Raw genomic sequence first — 25,961 nt, 5'->3', positions numbered from 1 at the left:
TCAAGGAAGTCAATGGACTTAATCATGCCTTAAAGGGACAGTTTACCCCAAAAATGTAAATGTTGTCATCATTTCATCCCCCTCAAATGTTCAAAACCTGAATGAATTTCTTCCATAGAAGACAACAGGAGATAGTCACCATTAGTCGCCATTCACTTTCAATGTGGGGACAATGAAAGTGAACTGTGACAGAGACCAACCTACTGCCTAACATCCCCTTTTGTTTTCAAAGAAAGTAAGTCATAATGGTTTGGAACAGCATTAGGGCGAGTAAGTGATTCATCTCTTTGAGTGTGAATGTCCCTTTAGATTAATGCCAAAGCAGAACTAAGCCATCTCACCTTCCATTTGGCTTTAGCAAAGTTTTTCTCGATCTGAGCACAAACGCCATCTTTGATATTCTTGTCTGAGGCGGCATTACCAGATATCCTAAACAAAAAACCCAGAAAAAGGTGCAGAATGGTTAAAACCGCACAGAACAACTTTCTCACCACAGCCTAAAGGTATGTGGTGCATGTGAAGAGGCTCCTTACCACTCATGGTTAATGGCTTCCTGTGCAGTCAGTCTTTGGTCTGTGTCCACCTCCATTAAACATGCAACAAGGCTTTTTGCTGCAATACAAATTGTTATAGAAAAGACTAGGCCAACATAAGGTGTCGCTTTAATTCTTTTAAACGGTTTTGAACAGAATCCTGTAGAGCCATACCATACATACTGGGATTTGTGCAATATACCTGAATCGGAGATGTCGTCCCAATATGGCGAGTCAAACTCATAGTCTCCAGATAGAATTTTCCGGAAAAGATTCTTATCATGATTGTCATAATCATCATCATCTGCCTCATCATAAAAAGGCGGGTTTCCTGAAAGTCTGTTGACAGCATTTGATCATTGTCATCGGAATATTAACATTTCTAAGTGAAAACAAGGTATATAACAAAATATGAGCAAGCAATGATTGTTTGGGAGAGAATTACATACGGGAAAAACTATGCACTTACAGAATGCCAATGATGACCTTACGCACAATGTGACAATAGTTAATGGAATTTACATGCTGATGAACTTAATTTCATGGATGACTCCAAGCGCACATCAAGCAAGTGACTCCCAGACAGATCTCTATGGAGTTCTACTGTGCAAATGGTAACATTTGTAAAGCAAGACCACAGCAGCATGTAAAAGAGTTTTTTGTTTTTGTTTTTTATATATAAATGAAATGAACATGGTGAATCATTTGACAAGAAAATGACTCAAATGTGCAGATATGCTTATGAACTCACAGGATGTACATGACCACACCGATGGCCCAGCAGTCTACTGGTCTGCCATATCTCTGTCTGCCAACCACCTCGGGAGCTACAAGATGGAAAGAAAAGGGAACAAATGGTCTGAATTATGATAATATAACATTATTAAAGGGATAGTTCAACCAGAATTGAAAATTCGGTCATTGTTTACTCACCCTCATGTTGTTCTAAACCCGTATGACTTGTTTCTTCCATGTAACGCAAAAGCTACTTTTGTGTTCCAAAGAAAAATGAAAGTCATACTTATTTGGAACAACATGAGGGTGATTTAAAGGAAAAGTTCACCTAAAAATGAAAATTCTCTCATTATTTATTTCAACAGCATCCCAGCGTTGGGGGAAAGCAACGATTTAAAGTTAATAACGTTTTAATTATCGATTTGTATCAATTTGCTTCAGAAAACATTAAATGATTGACTGGAGTCGTGTGGATTACTTTTATGCTGCCTAAATATGCCTTTTGGACCATCAAACAGCCAGCAGCCTGATGGCACCTGTTTACTTACATTATAAGGACCCACAGAGCTTCAACATTTGTGTTCTGCTGAAGAAAGACAGTCTGTGATAACATCAAGGTTAGTGAATAATGAGTGAATTTTCATTTTTGGGTGAACTACTCCTTTAATGATGACAGAATGTTCATTTTTGGATGAATTATTCCATTAAAATCTCTGACACTTTTTCTTACCAAGGTATTCTGGTGTGCCACATGGCTCTTTGATGAGACCATTTTCCAGTTTGGCCAGGTGAAAGTCACTGATTACAATTTTGGAGTTCTTCAGGCGGTTGTAGTACACAAGATTTTCCAGCTAAAAGGATGATAAGATATATATGGCTAAGTAAGAGTCAGAACAGTTCACACTGCATAAATGTGAGATGTTTTAAGAACATAACAATGTAATATTCATTTTAATTGTAATTGAAATGAAGAAATGCAAGACATTGTTTTGGTTAACATGGCTAGTTAGATTCTGGAGTCTGTTTTTGACTGGAGTCCATTTGTATTCTGGTGTAATACCATGTGGTGACCAGTAGATGATAGTAAAGCCCCAAGTCACCTTTAAGTTTCTGTGAACGATGTGGAGAGAGTGGAGGTAAGCCACAGCCTCCAGCACCTGCCGGATCACATTGCTGGTGTCACGTTCTGAGTAGTAGCCCTGGTCTAAGATCCAGTCAAACACTTCTCTGCCCGTGGCCCTGAAGTAAAAGAACCAGCCAAACCAAAATATGCATTTGAGAGTCAAACTTGTCCTAGCAGTGATGATTCAACACTAATTGTTGACTGTACCAAGTCTTCCAAGTCCACTTTTTAGTTTATAGATAAAAATGATCAAGCTACAAAACTTAAACAAATATCTGCCTGTCTTAAATTAATAGTTCAACCAAAAATGAAACTTCTTTCATCATTTACTCACCCTACTGTTGTTCCATACCCGTATGATTTTATAACTTGGAATGCAAAAGAAAATATTTTTAAGAATGTTCAAGCTGCTCTTTACCACAAAAAAACAAAAACAAAACAAAAAACATCTCATTCACGCATGCAAATTTTCAAACTTGTCAAACTGAGATGTGTCATTCCATGGTTTGATGGCATTGGGTCTTGTGTGTCTCATGCGGCGAGTTTGAACATGCGTAAGTGCAAATGAGATTTAGGAGCTATGGCAGTGGAAGTTTTTGAGTGAATAGTGACTTGCTGTTCATCACACAAATCTATCATATCACTTCAAATCACTGGTGCTTTTTGGATCTTTACAGTCCCTGATCAGTATTTGTTTTCCTTGTATGTAAAAGAGCAGCATGAATATTATGCAAAAAACCTTTTGTGTTCCAAAGAAGAAAGACATGGAGATTTGGAACAACATGAGGGTGAGTAGAATGACAGAATTCATTTTTTTTTATGAGTGAACAATTTAAAATCTAAAAACATATGAACAGAAGCAAATAGATATTCATTCATTCTCCCTTTTCGTTTCTCTTTCTCACACACACACACACACACACACACACACACACACACACACACACACACACACACATAAAAATCTCAAAGCATTTACAGTTCCAGAAACAGGAAGTACTCCTTTCTCGTCTCAAAGACATCGACCAGCTGGAGGATGTTATGATGCTTCACCCTGCAGGGAAAAAGAAAGAGAGAAACTGTGACTGTGAAAGGAAGCAGAGTTGAAACTGAATAGAGATCATGACTATCTGGAAAAATAAAATAATATGCATGGTAAAGAACTGTCTAGATTCTGCTACTTTTGTTAAAAGGTAACACTGAGCAACATCTGCAAGTGGCTTTCTTCAATCTAATGTAAATCTTATAAATAACCTGCACAGGAATCGTACATTTTCAAAATGAGGATCTCGTTTTTGGCTGCTTTCCGTACTTTCCTCCCGTCTTTCTTCAGGAACTTTTTGCAGGTGTACATTTTCAATGTGTTCTTGTCTTTTGCCCTGAATATTTCACAAAACTCCTCCCTGTTAAAAAAGACAACATAAACATGCATATATTTTGTGTAGAAATATTACATTAACTATAGGGTGACCAGATGTCCTGGTTTATATAAGACCTCCATCTCACAGGAACCACATCGATCTCAAACCCTTGCCACTCAAGAACAACCACAACAACAACAACAACAAACAACTGCGGTAAGTCATGGCATCCGCTCATGTTATTACTTCCTGCATTGCATGCCACATGTTTACTATAGCTTCTTCCGTCAGCAGTGAGAGATTCACACGTGATAAATGTAAGGAATTAGTCAGGCTGACGGAGAAGGTTAATGAGTTAGAGACACGCATCCGAACGCTAGTGGAGGTCAGTGAGAAAGAGAAGCCGGTAGGCACAGTTTCGGATGCGGGTAGTACAGCGATCAACACACACACTTTGGTTTCAACTGTAGAGCCCCTCCAGCAGGGCATTTGGGTGATGTCTCGGTGGCATACTCGCTCAGCAAAGCAACACCACTCTCCCATTCCTGTAAGTGTTTTCAATCAATTCTCCCAATTCTCCCCACTGAGAATAATGTTGAAAGCACTCTTGTTATAGGAGATCCTATTGTAAGGAACGTGAAAATAGAGACTCCAGCCACTATTGTGAAATGCATTTCAGGGGCTCGGGCGTCTGACATCACATCAAATTTACAAGTGTGTGAACTTGCAAAAACGATGTCAGACACTATAATATGCTCTGGCCCCCTCCCTGCTTGTCGTGGTGATGAGGTTTTTTGTAGATTAGTGTCACTGAACAGCTGGATGTCTGAGTGGTGTCTGGAGAATAGCATAGGATTTATAGACAATTCCTCGTCTCTTGTTTGCTGTGATCAGCTAATGTCATTCAATCTACAGCATGCTATCATTCAGGTAGAACTATTCTTTCGACCATTAAAGATAGCTTCACTAATAATATTCCAGAATTGTCTCATATAATCAGTAAGCCAAAAAGTCTAGAAGAACTTGATGTAATAACAGAAAATATAAATACAGTCCTCTCTAGCACTCTTGATAGTGTCGCCCCCCTTCGATTAAAGAAAATTAAAGAAAAAAGCCCCGCACCATGGTACAATGATCACACTCATGCTCTCAAGAGAGCAACTCGGAAAATTAAGCACAAATGGAATACAAAATTAGAGGTATTTCGCGGTGCATGGAATAATAGTGTCTTTAGCTACAAACAGGCACTAAAAGCTGCCAGGTCAGTATATTTTAGCAAACTCATAGAAAATAACCACAACAATCCTAGGTGTTTATTCAGTACTGTGGCTAAATTGGTTAGCCTTGACTGAACCAAATATTCCGTTGCAGCACAATAGTAATGACTTCATGAATTTCTTTACTGATAAAATAGAAATCATCAGAAATAAAATTATGCAATTATGCAATCAACTGTCATAGCACCTCAGAAAACCGTGTCTCATAATTTTCCTCACAAGCAACTTCAATCCTTCACTGTCATAGGTCATGAAGAGCTAACAAAACTGATCAAAAAATCAAAAGCCACAACATGTATGTTAGATCCAATATCAACTAAGCTCTTACAAGAGGTATTCCCTGTAATCTCAGAACCTCTTCTTAATATTATTAACTCCTTGCTATCCTTAGGACATGCCCCAAGAAACTTTAAAATGGCAGTTATCAAACTGCTTATTAAGAAGCCAAAGCTTGATCCTGGTGAATTGGCTACTTATAGACCGATTTCAAATCTCTCATGTGTCGAAAATACTACAAAAGGTAGTGTCCTCCAAACTATGTTCATTTCTAAAGAGAAATGGTATAAATGAACAATTTCAGTCAGGATTTAGGCCCCATTACAGTACAGAGACTCCACATATCAGAGTTACAAATGACTTGCTCTTATCACCTGATTGCAGCTGCATTTCTCTTCTAGTGCTTTTAGATCTTAGTGCTGCCTTCGACACAATAGATCACGACATTCTCTTGAATAGGCTGGAGAATTATGTTGGCATTAGTGGACTTGCATTAGCATGGTTCAGGTCCTATTTATCAGACCACTACCACTTTGTATGTGTAAACGAGGAATTGTCAAATCAAACAAACGTTAAGTATGGAGTGCCACAGGGATCAGATTTAGGGCCTCCGCTTTTCTATATCCAGTGATACCCAACTTTATATTTCTTCTAAACCTGACGAAATTTCACAGTTCTCCAAATTAGCAGAGTGTATCAATGAAATCAAAGCTGCTAAAATATTATTTGACTCTCGATGAATGTACTGTTACGTCGTCTTCTACAGCAAATAAATTAGGTGTTATATTTGATACCAATCTGTCCTTTGAAAATCAAATTTCCAATGTTTGTAGAACGCATTCTTCCACCTCAGAAATATTGCTAAGTTACAACACATGCTCTCTGTTGTTGATGCTGAAAAACGAATTCATGCATTCATGACCTCAAGACTAGATTATTGTGATGCATTACTGGGAGGATGTACTGCAAGTTCAATAAATAAACTTGATAAATAAACAATTGGTTCAAAATACAGCTGCCAGAGTGCTGACTAGAACCAATAAATATGATCATATTAGCCCAATTTTATCATCGTTACAATGGCTAACTGTTACATTTCATATTCATTTTAAAATTCTGTTAACTGCATACAAAGCTTTGAATGGTCTAGCTCCACAGCACTTAAGTGACCTTCAACCATGCTATTCCATCATGTTTATTACAATCACAAAATTCTGGCCTGTTAATAGTTCCTAGAATATAAAAATCCACAAAAGGAGGTAAGTCCTTTTCCTATTTGGCTCCAAAACTATAGAATAGTCTCCCCTACACAGTTTGGGATGCAGACACACTCACTCAGTTTAAGTCTAGACTAAAGACTCATCTATTTAGCCAAGCATACACCTAATTTATCCATCAACTCACCATCCAGCTCCGTTCCTGCTTGGTGTCAGACTCCACTGCTTCGTGTTGCTGAGTGATGACAACAAACTACAGCCGGTGCTAGCCAGACATCACTTCAGTCTTTTACGATGCACTTCAGAGGATGAAGTGATGCCAACTTCAACTGTAAGACATCAGATACTTCATATGGCACTGCCTGAACCTTAAACTTAGGATGGACCCCACCGAACCTCTCCGAAATGTCCTGCCAGTTGAACTGCAATGCACCTCATTGATCTCTGCCTGCATCACCTTTGTTTACTGATGGAATAAACTCTTGAAATGGAATACATAGACTATCAATTAATTGCCAAAAAAAGCCTTCATCAGCCAACTAACATAGGACAATGTGTCTATGTGATCTTCTGCAGTTAATCCAGGATGGACTTCAAAGACATTAGTTATTAACCTTACAGTTTATTCAAAATTGTTGTTTAAACACTGGCCCTTAACACTTACTTAGTTTACAAATTTTAAACCATGACTTGCACTGCACACAAATAACTAATATTGGCATTATATTCATGCTGTTTAGCCAGAGGGGAACTGGCTCCCACAGTGAGCCTGGTTTCTGCCAAGGTTATTTTTCTCCATTAAACAAACTATAACGTCATGGTTACTGGTGTAACCTCCGTTCCCTGATGGAGGGAATGAGACGTTGGTGTCGATGTAGTGACACTAGGGTCACTCTTGGGAGCCCGAGACACCTCTGGTCTTTGATAAAAGGCCAATGAAAATTGGCGAGTGGTATTTGCATGCCACTCCCCCGAACATACGGGTATAAAAGGAGCTGGTATGCAACCACTCATTCAGGTTTTACGCTGAGGAGCTGATATAAGGTCCGGCCATTTCAGCGGGTAGTTCAGCGTTGTGGCAGGAGGGACCAACGTCTCGTTCCCTCCATCAGGGAACGGAGGTTACACCAGTAACCATGACCTTCCCTATCTGTCACTCACTCGACGTTGGTGTCGATGTAGTGACACTAGGGGTCCCTATACAAAACGCCACAAGGCTGAACGGTGTTACGTGAACTGGCAGTGTGCGGTGGGCAGACTTGCTGTGTGCCTCATAGCCAGCACACCAGGTCGACACGTAGCCTCCCCCAATACAGTTATGAGTGTCGAACGGCCCTTTTTGGGGACAAGTCGACTACCCAAAGATAGAGACAGGCTTAACCCAGTCGTGGCCTCTTTCCCCCTTCTCTTTTTCCACTCCCTAAAAAAGAAGGGGGATTATCCGACTGGGCCGCCAGGTCTAGTCGGGGAGTGTCCCTCCCAAGGGGAGGACACCGCGGAGACCACACCTCGCCCAAAGAGAGGGGGGATATTTAAGTGGAAGAATACATCACATGGTCTTTCCAACCATGTGGCGAGCCTTCAAGGTAGATCCTGCCCAATGGGGGGAGGAGTTACTACAACATGGAGACTGGGGCAGAGGGGCTCTGCCCAAGGAAGACGCAGTTTGCCAACAGGGAATGAATTAGCGGAAGATATAGATCGCATGGGGTTAGCCTTACAGGGAACCGCCACATGCGGAGCACCTACCCCAGAACCGGGCTCTTAGTTAGCGCATGTACTGGGCCGGCAGCGAGTCTCTCCGAAAACTCGACTGCCACAGGGCTCGGAGGAAGTCAACCAGGGAACAACTTTTGTGAACACTACTGGGAATTAACAGCGCACGTCTTCAGCTCAAAAGGAGGTGGAAGGCGTTATGTGCAAGCGATACACCCGGCCAGCTATCCCGGGCTTATCCGCTTGTGTTGCGTGCCACTACCTGGGACGAAACCGGTTCCACCTGGAGGTTGTAGAACCTTGCAAAAGTGTTGGGTGTTGCCCAGCCCGCTGCTCTGCAAATGTCTGTTAGAGAGGCACCTCTGGCCAGGGCCCAAGAAGCCGCTACACCATGGGTAGAATGGGCTCGTAGCCCTAACGGGGGCGGCATGTTTTGGGCGAGATATGCCATAGTTATGGCGTCAATGAGCCAGTGGGCGATCCTCTGCTTGGAGACAGCGCTTCCTTTCCGCTGTGCACCAAAGCAGACAAAGAGCTGCTCAGAGATTCTAAAGCTCTGCGTGCGATCCAAATAGATGCGTAAAGCGTGCACCGGACACAGCAACGACAGGGCTGGGTCTGCCTCCTCCTGGGGCAGTGCTTGCAGGTTCACCACCTGGTCCCTAAAAGGAGTGGTGGGAACTTTGGGCACATAGCCCGGTCGGGGTCTCAGGATCACGTGAGAATAGCCCGGACTGAACTCCAGGCACGTTTCGCTGACAGAGAACGCTTGCAGGTCACCTACCCTCTTGATGGAAGTGAGCGCAGTCAGGAGGGCAGTCTTCAAGGAGAGTGCCTTAAGCTCGGCTGACTGCAAAGCTCAAAGGGGGCTCTCTGTAGACCCTGAAGAACTACAGAGGTCCGATGAGGGAATGAGGCGCGGCCTGGAGGGATTCAGCCTCCTGGTGCCTCTTAGGAACCTGATGATCAGATCATGCTTCCCTAAGGACTTACCGTCGACTGCGTCATGGTGTGCTGCTATGGCAGCAATGTACACCTTCAAGGTGGAAGGGGACAGCCTCCCTTCCAACCTCTCTTGCAGGAAGGAAAGCACTAATCTGACTGCGCATCTCTGGGGGTCTTCCCGATGGGAAGAACACCACTTAGCGAACAGACGCCACTTAGCCTGAGTGAACGTGTCTACCATCGCAGGTGGGAGACAGCTTAGGTCTTCCGCGTCCCGTCCAGGGGCCAGACATGGAGATTCCAGAGGTCTGGGCGTGGGTGCCGGATGGTGCCCCTTCCCTGAGAAAGAAGGTCCTTCCTCAGGGGAATTTGCCCGGGGGGAGCTGTCGCGAGGAGCGTGAGGTCCGAGCACCACGTCTACGCGGGCCAGTAGGGTGCTTACCAGGACGACCTTCTCCTCGTCCTCCCTGACCTTCCACAGGGTCTGTGCAAGCAGGCTCACTGGGGGAAAACGCATATTTGCGAATGCCAGGGGACCAGCTGTGTGCCAGCGCGTCTATGCCGAGGAAGGCCTCGGTCAGGGCGTACCACAGCGGGCAGTGGGGAGGATTCTTGGGAGGCGAACAGGTGCACCTGTGCCTGTCGAATCAACTCCAAATCAGCTGGACCACCTGAAGGTGGAGTCTCCACTCTCCCTTGAGGGTAACCTGTTGTGACGGTGCGTCCGCCGTAGTGTTGAGGTTGCCCGGGATGTGAGTGGCTCGCAGCGACTTGAGGTGCTGCTGACTCCGTTGGAGGAGACGGCGGGCGAGTTGTGACATACAGCGGGAGCGCAGACCGCCTTGGCGGTTAACATATGCTACCGCTACCATGCTGCCCATCCGAACTAGCACGTGCTTGCCCTGGATCAACGGCCGGAACCTCCGCAGGGCGAGCAGAATTGCCAGTAACTCGAGGCAGTTGATGTGCCAATGCAGCCGCGGACCCGTCCAGAGGCCGGCGGCTGCGTGCCCGTTGCAAACAGTGCCCCAGCCTGTTTTGGAGGCGTCTGTCGTGACCACGACGTGCCTGGAGACCAGTTCTAGGGGAACACCTGCTCGTAGAAACGAGAGGTCGGTCCAAGGGCTGAAAAGACCGTGACAGACCGACATAATGGCCACGCGGTGTCCCGTGGCGCCATGCCCGTCTCGGGACTCAAGTGTGGAGCCAGTGCTGAAGCGGCCTCATATGCATCAACCCGAGCGGGGTGGCCAACGCCGAGGATGCCATATGCCCCAGGAGCCTCTGAAAAAGTTTCAGTGGAACCGCTGTTTTCTGTTTGAACGCCTTCAAACAGGCCAGCACCGACTGGGCGCGATCGTTCGTAAGGCGCGCCGTCAAGGAGACTGAGTCCAACTCCAAACCGAGAAAAGAGATGCTCTGAACCGGGAGGAGCTTGCTCTTTTCCCAGTCGACCCGAAGCCCTAGTCGGCTGAGGTGTGAGAGCACCTGGTCCCTGTGTGCACACAACACGTCTCGAGAGTGAGCTAAGATTAGCCAGTCGTCGAGATAGTTGAGAATGCGAATGCCCACCTCCCTTAACGGGGCAAGGGCAGCCTCTGCGATCTTCATAAAGACGCGAGGAGACAGGGACAGGCCGAAAGGGAGGACTTTGTACTGATACGCCTGACCCTCAAACGCGAACCGCAGGAAGGGTCTGTGTCGAGGAAGGATCGAGACGTGAAAGTACGCATCCTTCAGGTCTATCACCGCGAACCAATCTTGATGCCGGACGCTCGCTATAATGTGTCTTTGCGTCAGCATCTTGAACGGGCGTCTGTGTAAAGCCCGGTTCAGTACTCGCAGGTCCAAGATTGGCCGCAACCCACCGCCTTTTTTCGGTACAATGAAGTAGGGGCTGTAAAACCCTTTCTTCATCTCGGCTGGAGGGACAGGTTCTGTCGCGTCTTTCCATAGGAGGGTAGCGATCTCCGCGCAAGGTAGCAGCGTTTTCGTCTTTCACCAAGGTGAAGTGGACACCGCTGAACCTGGGCAGATGCCCGGCGAAGTGAATCGCGCAGCCGAGTCGGACGGTCCGGACCAGCCCTCGTGACGGATTGGAAGGCACAAACCATGCGTCCTAGTGTGGCCATCGTCCGCCCAAGAGACCACACCGTGACCTCCGTCACTCGGAGAGTGAGGTCGGTCGCTGAGCGCAGTTCCTGCATCAATCCCGGGGTGGAACTACCCTCGTGCAGTTCCTTTAGCGCCTTGGCGGACTTGCAGGAGAGCCATGGCGTGCAGGGCGGAGGCGGCTTGTCCAGCGGCACCGTAGGCCTTGGCCATCAGAGATGACGTAAACCTACAGGCCTTGGACGGGGGCTTTGGGCACCGGGGGATTGCCGAATAACCCTTGGCCACCCCACCATCGAGGGTAGTGAGAGCGGGGAAGCTGAAAAGATCGGGACCGGGCAGTAAAAAGTGCCTCCCGCGACCTTGTCAGCTCTTCATGCACTTCCGGGAAGAAAGGAACGGGGGCGGGGCGTGGCTTTGAGTGGCGCTGCGAGCCCAGGAACCAATCACCGAGCCGCGAGGGTTCAGGGAAGAGCGGTGAATCCACTCTAACCGATGCTCGCGGCTGCCCGGGAAAGCATGTCGTCATCTCCGCGTCAGCCTGTGACTGGGCGATCGACCCCAAAGGGAGAAGCCCAGCTGAGGCTTCCGACTGGACAAGCCCGCTCTCCGATGCTGCGCTCGAGAGCTCATCACTTTCGCGGGCTCCGAATAAGAGGTTGAACTCGCCGTGAGACGAGCCGGCGGACTCACCCGGAAGCCCGACTGAGGCAGACGAGCGTGCTGGGGAATGGGAGGTCCGCGGGGGGATACCCGGCGGAGGCGGTCCCATTGGGGTCCCCAAATCGCCCCCAGCGCTAGCCGCGCTGGCCTCAAACCCGTGGGTAAAAGGACCGAGGCGGGAGCCTCTGGGGTGGCTCGCTTTCTTACGAAGGCGAGCCGCGACCACAACGTTGCCATGGACATATTCTCGTAATGAGAACATGACCATCCACGAACACTGTCTCCGCGTGAGCAGTGCCCAGACACGAAAGACAGTGATCGTGACCGTTAGAAGGCGAGAGATAACGAGCACAACCAGGAATAACACACAATCGGAAAAGCATCTTTAAAAAGACGTTCCGTGTGTGCCGATCTTTTAGAGAAATATATACTCTTTTAGAGGGGAAAAATGCTCTTTCAGAAAATATACTCTCTAGTTTTTCTGCCGAAGCGCCCAGGGGCGTTCTCTGCAGTGCACCAGTGCAGAGGGCGGAGAAGCCGCTGAAATGCACCGTCAGATCCAGCAGAGGTGAATGAACAGTAGTATTCAGCTCAATGAGCATGACCGTTCGGCTCCAAAGAGAAAATCTGAATGAGTGGTTGCATACCAGCTCCTTTTATACCCGTATGTTCGGGGGAGTGGCATGCAAATACCACTCGCCAATTTTCATTGGCCTTTTATCAAAGACCAGAGGTGTCTCGGGCTCCCAAGAGTGACCCTAGTGTCACTACATCGACACCAACGTCGAGTGAGTGACAGATAGGGAAAGCTTAACATCACAAATTAACAACACAACGTAACACTTCAAGGACTGACAGAGGAATGGGCAAAATTAGAGTGTATTTATACAAAAAGAACTAAATGAGGGAATGGAATACATGTGAGGATGATGATGAGCAGCAAGAGTCCTTGAAGAAAATGAGGGAGACGGACTGTGACATGGGGGTTCTAAATACAATTATTTAATTATTTATTTTTATACACAATTTTCAATTACAAAATGATGACTCTAAGACTTCATAGATATTACAGTTTCATTTTCTGTTAATGCATGATTTTCTGTAAAGCTGCTTTGAAACGATGCGTGTTGTGAAAAGCGCTATACAAATAAAAATGACTTGACAGTAAAAAATGTATTTATGTCCCGTTTCAGCTGGTAGGGTCACTGATTTTTTTCTTCTTAAATTAAATATCCTCATTGTCCTTCTCGCCATTGTCTCTGGTATTGTTTGCAGGGAAGAGATGCAATTTCGTTGCGTAGCACATTGATTTGACGATACTTTCATTCTAGTCTTCAGCAAATCAGCTGAAATGTATCTGGTTACTAAGGTAATGATGTTGTGCGCTTGGCGCCCGCACTCTTTCTCATCCTGTCAGTCAGCGCAAGTTAGAAATGCACAAATAAAAAAAGTGTTTTCAACAACGAGCTGAAAGAAGCCGACCTATTTCTTCACACAATATGTGAAAATTTAAGCGAGTTGTTTTCAGTCACTGTGAATTTTCATTTCCCCACGAGCACGGAGGTAAATCAGACAATGTCACATTCAGACAGCGAAACATTTTTAATTTTAGGTTCCAATGTTGTAAATTTTTTGTCAAAATGTGTACCTGACATGACAAGTAATTTCATAATTACACATGCAATATGACATAATTTGGATAGAATAAGCTACATGGAATTTGTACATTAAAAAAAGCCAAAATGTGCTTAAATCATGAAAAACAAAATATTAAATAAAATATAGATTTTCACAAACTATATACAGTTAAGTGCAGAAGTCTGCATACCCCTTTTGTTTTATAAGTTTTCACACCCCTTTCAGAATTTATATACAGTAAATATAAGAGATAAAATATTATATATTTTACGTGGTACCTTTCAAAAGCTACATTTACTCTTATATACACAAATAATCCTGTTCAAAAGATTGCATCTCCTTGGTTCTTCTTGTGCTGCCTTCTTGAGCATCAATGAATGTTTGCACTTTTTGTAATAGTTGTGTATGTGTCCATCAATTGTCCTGAGTGTCAAAAGCTGGATGTCAATATCATATAGCCACCACTGGGATTGGGAAGAACTCTAACGTGCAGAAGATGCTGGGAATCCAAAGAATGTACTGTAGTTGGTGGATTTTTCTTAAGAAAAGTGGGCAGCTTCAGTGCTCAGGACAAAGCAGGGACTCATGAACAATGATTACACAAACAGTCATTAATCATCGAGAAAGCAACACCATTTTAAGAACCAATGGAATGTAAAATTTTGAACAGGATCATGTGTGTAAATTTTTTTTGTGGAATATACAGTATGTGAGTATCTGTTATGTTAAATAGCTTCTTCCGAGAAGTTCCAAATAAAAACAAAATGCAATTGTTATGATCCCCCATCCCAAGTGTCCCAGTTTAAGACTTAAAAAAATCTGGTCACCCTATTTAATAGGCTAAAAATGAGAGGTAGAGGGAATCATATATTTATACTTACGATTTCACTACCTGTCCCAGGTCATATTTATCAGTGACCTCAGAAGGACTGTTGTAATCCTTCTTCGCTCCCAGAGTCAAACAGCCAAACGGCATGGCTGCTCCTGCCCTTAAAACCAAACACAAAACAGTTAGCTGTAATATATTTAAATTAATAAGTAAAATGCTAGGATTGTAATTGCTGTAAATGTTTAATTATTTAACAGCATGGAATGAATCCGTCCTTTGCTACATTTTACACACAGAACTAGTTCACCCCAAAATGATAATTCTCTCATAATTTACTAACTAGTATGACGTCTCAAACTCGTATCATTATGGCTTTCTGTATTATGTATTTATATCCGTACATTGCAAGTTGGTAGGGTCCAAAACTTCCAAGTTCCAAAAAGGATATAAAGTCAGCATAAGGTAATCCATTGGTCGATCCGATCGGTTTTCAGACCAAAGTATAACTCCTTTTTCATTATAATTCTTGACATCAGCTATCTCCTGAACGGACTGCTTCAGAAGACATCATGGATTAAACCGCTAGAGTCATATGGATTGTCTTTATACTTCTTTTATGTTCTTTTTGGATCTTGGAAGTTTTGGACCCCGTTTTGGACATTACTTTTTATAATGTGTGTTTTTTAGATTACAGATATTTTTTTAATTGATTACATTATTCAAATTTTTTATATATTACAAATCAGCCAACGGAATAACTAGTGCACAATATATTGATTATGCTCCTAAATTTAATATTAAACAGAAATGCCTGACAAAGGTTGCATGATCAAAACATTTTAGCAATACATTTTTATGTTTTTTTTTTTTTTTTTGCAAGTAAAAGCAGTGTGCAGGACTTGTTCTTGCTTATTACTAATGTTTAATGAAAGTGTTAACTTAATACATTTGGTACTTACATTTCAAATACATTTGAAATTATCACATTTTTGAAAACATGCAATTAGTAATCCAAGAGTAATCAGATTTTATTACCTAAAAAGCATAATATAAAAGATTATGCTATCACAATTTTAGCATAAAATAATCATAATCATAATGATTGTAATTTGTAATCAGTATCGGATTACATTTCAAAAGTAATCTACCCTACACTGGTTATCACAAAATTCTCTGTGATATTCTGATCCCTATATATGGCTCTGGTCCCTCCTTCAATGTAAATGGGATTCCTTTCATGGTTTGCCAGGTGAATATTATGAAATTGAATGCTTAGCAAAATAACAAAGTAGTAGTACACTGTAGAAATACTGTCATAACAGTAGTAATACTGTAGTACACCTCTCCACCGTAAACTGTCATTTGAGGTATCATTCATGTCTAAAGCACAAATGGTGAGGGATGCTCTATCACTTCCAGAGAACAGCAATACAACCTTGTATAATGTTAGACTATTAAAAAGTTCCCATTCTGTCTAAAAGCATAAAACAAAACAAACCTGCATGAATGAGTCTAATCCTGATGTGCCCCATATGTTCAATATTACCAACAGCAAATGTCTTCCTCTCTGTGCATAATACAGTTTAATGACTAGGAGAATATTGCCTTCCATCCACCCTTGCAGTGCACATATTTAATTGCCATTCACTAACAATTAAAATGTACGCAGTTTGCTTCTTTTTTCTTTCTTTCAATGAGCTGGGAGTCATCTCCATGACCCTGCTTGCTTCTCTCAATCTAAGTCAGAACTCAAAGAGGAGGAATAAATTCTCATTTAACTGAGAGCAAGAGAAAGTGACAGAGAAGTGGGGGGGGAGTGGGGGATTTGACAGACTCATAACCACACATGAGTAATGCCTACAATTTATTCCAAAAGTGAAAATTTTCACTTTTGGCAGGAAGTACAGTATAACTCTGAAATATTCAGAATCTTTCAACTGAATCATACTTATGTATGAAAGCTCTTTAAGCGTACAACAGGAATAGACCGCAGGGATTGGAAGTGAAACTAATAACAACAGACAAATAATTGGCATTCTTTCAACAGTCTTAAAGAGAAAGTTCACTTAAAATTCTGTCACTGGACAAAGACACAAAAGGAGATGTTAGGCAAAATGTTAGTCTCAGTCACCATTCTTCCTTACAATAAAAGTGAATGGTGACTGAGGGTAAATCTTCTTTTCTGTTCCATGACAGAATGAAAGTCATCTGGGTTCGGAACAAAATTGGGGTGAATAAATAATGACAAATAATTATTTTCATTTTTTGGTGAACTATCCCTTTAAATTGTTTGATAATGGAAAGCAAATATTGGGTGTGGAATAAATCACCAGGGTTGTAAGATACTTAAAGAAAGTATTCTGGGATGAATACTAGATACTCTTTCTTAAATGTATTCAGTATTGCATTCTGATACAAAATGATACAATATTTTTTATCACATAAAAAATAACATATTCAGAATACTTTTAGAATACATGTTTTTAAGGCAAGGCACAATCGGAAGAATTACGTGTGATAAGTCATTATTATCTTATCTGAACCTCTACAGCTCCACTATTAACATCTAAGTGAATCTAAATAACTAGATTTTTTCATTTTTTGTTAGATGTGGAATTGGAGTGAAGTTTTATTTTTTATTTTTATGGAAGGTAGAATGCAAACAGAAGGCAGTTTGTTGTCAACTACAATATTTTAATAACATTACCTTTTTCTTCTTAACCCACTATTTGATTGGACTGGCAAAGAATCATATATTTTTTACACAAAATTAGATAAGAAATGCAAATAAACCATATTTATTTTCGAGATGATAACTGGATGCCACTTGCAGAAATTAAACAAAATAGTGATGTCATGTGACAACAATATAGTATATTAATGATTTTAACTAGGCTTACTTGCACATTTCCATATTTAGGCCTATTTATTATTTGTATTTTCTATCACTTTTATTATCAACAATATTATTTTTGGGTGCTTTTGATTCTTTTACTCATGCTTTGTTTTTTATTGTTTTTTTATTGTTTTTTTTTTTTATTATTATTATTTTAATCACTTTGTATAATATGTTTGTTTTTTAAAGTGATACATAGATATTCAAATGGCTGTTTGTTACAATACGTGTCACACTGAACTAGCCACCCATAAGTCTATAAACACCAAATTTTACAGTAGATATTTACACGTTTTTCTGTCATCGTTTGGACTCTGATCTTCTTCAACTCCTTTTCCCTCTTTCAGTCTTTGCAGTACTTTCTCCCATATTTTACCTGTTCATATTATTGTCGTTAATATCTGCTACTTCTCAAAAGTTCACCATTCTGCAAGGTTCTGATGTGGACGTGACTCACCAAATGCTTATCGTGAGCCGTCCATCTTTCCACAGAAGCCGCATCTGCAGCTGCATAAATGTAACAATGTATAATAGCAAGAAACAATGTATCATGCGTGCAAATGCTATATTATGGACAAAACGTTGCCGGCTGTATTGATACTGGTGCACAGTTGACAGCACGCTGATTGTAATACAACAGTGTGCCAATGCAGTGCCAGATTTTCAATCTGGGAATATTTATACATGAATAAACCAGGGACCACCCTGTAGTCCTTTCCCATCTTGCTTTCAAAATATTTTTTGTATTTAATAAATTAATGTTGAATTTATACTCCGTGTTCTCTCGTGTTTTGGTCTGATGGTTGAGCGGGAGTCATCCACTTTTATCTTTATTGCGTTTTTCATTTTATTATTATTTTTTTAACAGAAATGTTAAAGGGCATAAGGATTTGTTTCGATTTACGGTCCTGAATTCAAGATTCTATACTCTCACAAAACTTTGCACAAAGTCTGAATCATGAAAAGTTAAGTTTAATTTTTCTTTTTAATTAATCTTTCAGGACATATACAAGTGTTACTAGTTCCTTTCATTTACGTACTACATTTACTATTTAAAAAAGGTGCTGTTCATTAAAGAGTAAAATTATCTATCAGGGATGGAGTGGGACTAAAACAGCAGAAGGCAATGGAGACACCAGAATAGAAATATTAATAATTCTGCCCAGCTGAAAAATACATCATTATGTTAGAAACATATGCTTGTACACTGTACACTGTCACTGATTATTTACAATTTAAATATATTAAATTAATACTGTGAGTTTTAAAATAGTATTGTCACTGATTATATGTTCCTAAACTATTATTTAAAAAAAAATTACTCAATACATTTACTGGTGAAATCAGACATTACATTTGGCATTACCAGTTGGACTATCAAATATCAGGACCCTTAGCATTATTATACATTATATTCAGCATTTTATACAGTTTAATATTGTACAATCAAATGTAAACGCAGTGCAGATTCACTCTCTTGCAGAAAAGTCTGATCCCAGTGCTCACTTTAAAACATGCGCTTAAATCATGATGAGAAATAATCAAAAACACTTAAACAAACGGCACACTTGGACCTCTGAGACATCAGACATCCATGAAAGCTGCACAGTTGATTACATTGAAACTGAAATCAAGGTACAGTATGATGTTTCAAGGTTACTAAACCACAAAGCACAGTTTCATCAAAATGATGCCACTCCCTTTCTCGCTTGCTTAGTGAAGTTTAAGAAAGACTCGCTTATGGTAAAGACAAATCATTTCGCATGATGGAAATGCGTGCCTGATTTTGATGTGCATATCCATTATAAAACACAGAAAATATCATGTAAGTTATGCACTGGAGAGAAACAACTCTTAAGTGCATCTAAAAGCACAATCAAACTGTCAACGCACCTGATGCAGCAACCGGTCCACATTACACTGTATGCTTATATGATCTTCTTTGAAGCGTTTATAAAATGCTCTCACTTTTTCGCTTCGACTTATCTCCGTTGCTTTTCAAATGTGTTATCATGCAACACATTTTCACTGGGCTGTAAAATGACGTCACCGACAGAGCTTCTCTGTGCTCACCACAAATATCTATCTAAATAACTAATCGATAATTCAATTAGTTGTCGATGATTTTCATTATCGATAATTAGCGATATTATTGATTAGATGTTGCAGCACTTATGATGATTATTCCTGATTGTGTTGCAGTTGATTTTTAACTTTGGATTCCAGGAAAAAACATAAAACATGGCTATGGTTTGGAAGTTACAAAAATAGACACGAATAGCTGTCCTATGAGAGCTTAATGGCGTAGCATTTTCTTTTTATGTTAGTGCTTCTTGAACTAATCGGCACTTATTTTGGAATACTTTTTTTGGGTAATAACCCCTGCAGCTTTTACATTACTGTAAAATTAACTAGCGAAATAAGCAAAGGAGAGCAAAAGAGCAGTGCAATCTAAATGAAACACATGCATAGCCCAAAAGCCTTCAAACCCCTGCTGCATTGAATTCCCTTTAAGTCACCATAAAACTATGTTTGTAACCCAATGTACTGAATCTGCTGAAGGCTATTTCTGCATAAAGCAGGGGGAAAAAATTAAGGTGAAACTTGTTTTTATCCATTGGAAATGGACTGAACTGTGAAAAGTGGTCTCTGATGGTCTATGACCGAATCTAGTCTCACTGAATTAACATTTATATAACTAGCCTACATTTTGGCAAACCGACTTTTACATGCCGAATTCTACATTTCATTGCAGTTTCCTGTTAAAAATTAACACTAGGTGCTACAAACACGGTGCGTTTTATTCACTTTAACACAAATCACGAGTACAATGGCTGATTATGACTTTATAAACACTTATTTTATTATTACTTATTACTTATCACTTATTATTCACACTTTTACTCACAATGCTGTTATGAAATGGAAACACTTTTAATACAACACATAATTTGAAAAACTATGCATTTTAACACTTGACACCAACATTTACACACTTTTTCCAACATGATTAGCTTCCACGGTGGCTCACCGCATAGAGTGTTGGACTTTGGACTGAAGTATGCAGGTTCAAGACCAGTCAAGCGTGCAAGCTTATGTGGGATGATGAAGCACAACAAGATGACATGGTTGCGCCAGAAAATGTGCTTCTCATTTTGTTTTTGGACACTTTCGGTTAGGTTTAGGTGTTGGTTGAGGGTAAGGATGTCTGTTTTGTGTCTTTCATTTGATATTAGATCATTATTGGCAGTAGCGGTTTTAACCGGCGGGGGGGGGGGGCTCCGCCCTGGTAGGAAAGCTCTGCAAAAAAACGATTGGGGGTGACATGATGTTCTGGGTGCATGCGCGAATACACTGTTGTCAGCGCTCTTTTAGAGCGGTTCACGTTAGAAGCCGCCATGGTCGGGACAGGTGAGTTTTTTAAGTAGGGTTCGGGTTTGTAATTTATGAAAAAAAATATAGGCCTATATAGGCTGTCCGAACTTGTTTCGCGCACATGCTCTCACTCACAGACACACTTGAACGGATGAGTTAGGGGCCGTTTACACCGAACGTGTTTTTGCCTGCATCTGCTCTGTTTTTCCATTGTTTTCCTGTGTAAACGTGCTGGCCGAACATCCATAACTGCTGCACCGCGTCTCGCTGTTCCTTCAGTGTCTCACGGAGGACTGGCACATTTTTAGACACAGTGTCAAGTTAATAAGAGCTTCAGGTTTCAAAAATGCATGCCGAGACACCTGCGTTCTGTTTCAGTCATTGCACTGTGTCTAGATTGTTTTTTTGTTTTTTTTAGCACAGGTGTCACAAAGATTTAATGTTCTGAACAAGTTCAGGTTGCAAAGAGGGGACTGTTACAATGTTTAACATTATTCCAGATTGTTCTGCAACAAGCAAAGTTTCAGCGCTTGATAAACTGCAATGGGTTTTTTTCCCTTCTGCTCTAGTGTTCTGAGGGGCTGCCGTGATTTGTATGTTTATTGTTACAATACGAACGTTGCCTAAGATGCATACATAAAATACAGCCTCAGCATCAGAATATAAACTCCAGGTGAAAGTAAAGTAAATAAGACAGGAATATATTACTATTGTATACAACAAATCCTCAAAGTAATAAAAATGCTGAATCATATTATAATGACAAACTGGACAACAATAAAGAATTGTTGGTTAATAATATTAATAAATAACAACTAAATTGCAAAATGTTACTGGGTGAAGTAGTAGGTTTTGCACAAAAAAATAATAATTTTTTGTAAAAATATGTAGGTAAATATCGTTTTTTTAATCACTGTATTGTGGAAAAACTGGAAAACATGCATTAATTAACTTTAATTAGATTTTTATTTCATTAAACATTTTTAATGCACTTGGCTACAATGGTTGATAGGATGAATTTAAAATTATGATTTAAAATACATTTTATTAAATTGTTTAAGCAAACATTTTCAAAATGGGGCCCCTTGGTCGGTTGCTTGGGGCCTCAGAAATCATAAACCCGCCCCTGACTATTGGTTAGGTTTAAATTAAAGTTTTTGATTAGGGAGGTACATTTTACTCATTAAAACCTTCATCTAACATTCACCTTAAAAGCCTAGTCTAATTACGACACCATTTCACTTTTGGCACCCCCCGCTGAACAGTTCACTGTGAAACTGCAGCCAAACGTGTAGGGGAAGAGACCCAAATAAGCACACCCAAATCTAAGATTGACATGTTTTCTTATAGAAATGTCAACAGCCTTCCAATATAGTGAGTATTAAATCAAATATGAATCTCTCTTCAAAACATTCTAAACTCAAGAACGAAACATTTGATTGGCTCCAAGTAAAAAACTAAAACGAGACCAACAAATATATGCATTTCCTCTGAAAAAACATGTTTTTCACTTGCTTTCTGTCTTTTTTATATTTCAAAATAAAACAGTAATGTTATGTGGACTTAATAGGGTCACCTCCCCTAATAAGGCTTTGCAAAACTGTTGCCGCAGTCACATAATGTTCATGAGACCAGACTGTCTAACAGGTGGTTGGAGGAGAGTGGTTTAAAAATATCATGGATTCGTGATGTCAGCCAAAAAAGGAAAGTTGTTAGAGGCAGATTTGTAATATGGTCTCACAGGAAATGTGTGTGTGTGTGTGTGTGTGTGTGTGTGTGTTTTTTTTTAACACCTTAATTTTTGTTAGTTCTGCCCCAATGTTCTTCATACCCCCAAAAATTACTGCGTTGTGCCTTTGACGTCACATCCCTTTTGCGCTTCCAACATGATCACACAGGAAATTTACATATTGCCTCCAAATGTTCAGGTACCCTGAAATCGACCCCATTCTGGCAAATTACAGACAAGCAACATCTCCTATCAGACATGTTTATATCAATTCTAATGTGTTTTCCTTTCCATCTGGCGCTACTGATAACGTGCTGTGCATGTTCTGTACCCTCTGAGACACAGGTTCTGGTCCCATGGAAACCAGGAAGTAATCACGATCACGTAAACAATGATGAGTGTCTTTCAGAGGTTGTATTTACATGCTTATGTTCAGTTTGGAAATTCACAAAGCAGAGACTTATTTTAGCAGACAAAAAAAACATTCTGTATGAAAAATTATTTTTTTTTGGAATAATGTGCACCAATGAAACTTGTAGTACAAGAAGACCAGGAATGTATCTTTCTAAATAGAATGTAAATAGGTCAAATAGTACCTTTTGATTTAAAGCAGCATTAGCAGCAGTTATGTGATACTCCATTAATCTAATCCTCAAAGATCAGCCTATAGACTTTAAAAACTGTGGCCAATTTATTTACCCCATTTGCAAAAAGCCCTTTTTTTCTGAAAATGTCACTTTTTTGAGAGCTGGAAGCATAGCCATTATACTGCAGTATAATATGCTGAAACAAACAAAAAAGGGCCTCACACAAACAAGCAATTACATCTCAGGCTAGTGTCATTAAACAATATAATTGCCCCCACTGCTCAGTCCTGACATACCAGTTTGCCAAAAACTGTGACAGTCCTCAATCTCACTGAAGCTCCACCAGATAATGTGACAAGGGGTTTGTCTACAGAGGCTTTAAGCTTACAACATACACAAAGAACCATAACAAAAACCGGCACAATAGTTGACATGCACTTCATGACTCTGAACTCTGCCGGGCTTGAACTTACTCTGAAACTTTTGTTTGATGTTACAGTACAGAAAAAACATCCTATTTTCTCTCCTCCACTCTCCCAGAATAGAGCAAAAAAGGCAGGAGAGCAGACTGAAGCATCATTACCACCCAGCACCAGAGTATTGACAACAAAAAAGGCCATACCTGATATCCACACTAAAAGAGGCATTACATAATTTACAGGCTGAGAGAGAGGCTGCTTTGCTCGTCAAAGGAGCACCAAGGTCTCTAATTAATCTCCCATTGGCCCCTATCATTGCAGTAGCCACAGACTTTAGAAGGCCAATACATGCATGGTAATGAAATAAGAAAAGCAGTTTAAAGACTGCTCAATTTGGAGAACAGAAGATGAACACAAAGCAACAACAAGAGAATGATGTATTTAGCGCACATTCTAACATTTTGCATACAAAGTTTTGTTTAACTGCGTTGACTAGATATGTTTGTTTATGGCATAGAATATAAGCCATTTCCCCTCTGTATCTGATTTTCTTTTTATTTCTTTTGTTTTGTTTGGATTCATTCTCTGTAACCAGGTTATATTGCATTTAGATGTTCCTTGTCAGTGTCTCTAGGTGGAAAAGATGGAAAAGTAAAGACATCACTGGAAAGTGCCCAATCACAACAGAGGTACAAAGAAATATATTAGTACAATCATTACAAGAAAAACAAAACAAAGAACTGTTCAGGTCGACATGAAAAGGCAACCCATTTTACTTGGTAATGTTACTTATTTCCAAGAAGAAACAGGACATTTAACAAGAAACAAATATAGGGTGAGATTGATTTCATCCATCATGAATTGACTGGATTGTGGAAAGTAGGCCTTGGTGTTTCATCTGCAACTAGAATGAACATTATGAACTACATTTTTGCTAACTGACTTTATGTGCCATTTTCTTCATTTCCCCGTAGTTTCCTGGTAAAATTAACACTAGAGGTGCTACAACAACTGTGTGTTTTAATCACTTTCACACAATCACGTAGGTTGATTATGACATTATAAACACATATTTTTTGCTCTGTTACTCACACTACTTTACTGTAACGCATCAATTAAAAAACAATACTTTTAACAGCTGTATTACAGACTTATTCCAATGTGATTAACCTCCGCAGTAGCTCACCTAATAGAGTGTTGGCCTTAGGACTTGGATTACGGCGGTTTAAGCCCAGTCAAGCATGCAAGCTGGCAAGTGAGACGACAGCATCATAGAAGCGACACGAAATGACATGGTTGCTTTAGAAAATGTGCTTTTCATGTCGCATTTGCTTTTAAGACACTATTACGTTAGGTTTGGGTGTTGTTAACGAGTAAGGATGTCTGTTTTGTTCACCTCTCATTTGCTTTTTGAACACAATTGGTTAGGTTTAGGTAAAGTTTTAGGTTAGGGAGGTCCGTTTTACTCATTAAAACCTCCATCTAATATTCAACTTAAAAACCTTGTCTGATTACGACACCATTTCACACATCATACTATATCATACTACATAAAACATCATACTACGATTTCAGTTTCAATGTAATCTATTATGCAGCTTTCATGGATATCACACTGATGTCTCAGAGATCAAAGTGTGTCGGTTTTTAAAGTGTTTCAGATGATTTCTCCTCCTCATGTAAGCGCATGAATAAGCACCATGATGAGACTTTTCAGAGCGAGAGTGAATCTGCACTGCGTTTACAGATGATTGTACAAAATTAAACTGTATATAATGCTGAATATAATGTATAATAATGCTAAGGATCCTGATATTCTATTGTCCTTCTGATAATGCCAAATGTAATGTCTGATTTCACCAGTAATTTTATACTATGGCAAATATTATTTTACTGGATAAGCATACACATATTTTTGAACAGAATAGTTTAGAAACATGTAATCAGTGACTGACAGTACTATTTTAAAACATACAATATTAATTTTAAATACTTAAAATGTATGTAATCAGTGACAGTGTACAAGCATACTGTATACTGTAATTCCAGAATCTGCGCAAGTAAATCAGCTCTTTCACATCCCTCTCTCCCTCTCTTGTGCACCTCGCTGAATGCTTGAGTTTCTATAATCAGGGCCTGCAAATGGGGGGGAATTCCCCCCTTACACAGCTCATATTTTTTAATTCAATTAAAAAAATGGAATGTTTCAAACTTTTAAAAATAACACAATCTGTACATTGCATATGTGCACTGTTACTGAAACAAAATTTTTCTCATTCACATATTTGCAAATATTTTGGCTATTAAATTAACATAGCCTACAAAACTAATGTACCGACATGGAGGAGATGACAGCATTTCTGCATATTTAACCATGCCAATTGAATAAAACAATGCAAAAATAAAAATAAAGTGGTTAATGTCAAATTATTATTGTATCATTTAATAATGTTTTTTATTTCACATCATATTATTTTTGTTAATATTGGAGCATTTGGTTACATTATAGCCTAATTTGTGTTCTCTCAGA

The 25,961-nt window shown here is 40.4% G+C and overlaps 1 protein-coding gene across 2 annotated transcripts in view; it reads right to left on the bottom strand.

Annotated features, from left to right (window-relative positions):
* LOC127449216 (caM kinase-like vesicle-associated protein) overlaps positions 1–25,961 on the bottom strand; it is a 53,888-nt gene that overhangs the window by 3,954 nt on the left and 23,973 nt on the right. Inside the window, exons 2-10 of one of the 2 annotated variants that reach the window (XM_051712492.1) lie at positions 14,478–14,585; positions 3,663–3,794; positions 3,371–3,445; positions 2,369–2,507; positions 1,999–2,119; positions 1,285–1,360; positions 736–872; positions 534–612; positions 342–429 (exon numbers count right to left, since the gene is read on the bottom strand). In XM_051712492.1, the coding sequence (XP_051568452.1) occupies positions 342–429; positions 534–612; positions 736–872; positions 1,285–1,360; positions 1,999–2,119; positions 2,369–2,507; positions 3,371–3,445; positions 3,663–3,794; positions 14,478–14,572 (942 nt within the window). In that variant the 5' untranslated portion in view covers positions 14,573–14,585. The remainder of the gene's footprint in view (positions 1–341; positions 430–533; positions 613–735; positions 873–1,284; positions 1,361–1,998; positions 2,120–2,368; positions 2,508–3,370; positions 3,446–3,662; positions 3,795–14,477; positions 14,586–25,961) is intronic. The other variant, XM_051712493.1, reaches the window with a different exon arrangement.

Source organism: Myxocyprinus asiaticus, chromosome 12 (genome assembly GCF_019703515.2).
Source record: "Myxocyprinus asiaticus isolate MX2 ecotype Aquarium Trade chromosome 12, UBuf_Myxa_2, whole genome shotgun sequence".
Classification (NCBI taxonomy): domain Eukaryota; kingdom Metazoa; phylum Chordata; class Actinopteri; order Cypriniformes; family Catostomidae; genus Myxocyprinus; species Myxocyprinus asiaticus.
Note: the sequence above shows the minus strand (reverse complement) of the source record. Positions and strands in the feature narration are given on the sequence as shown.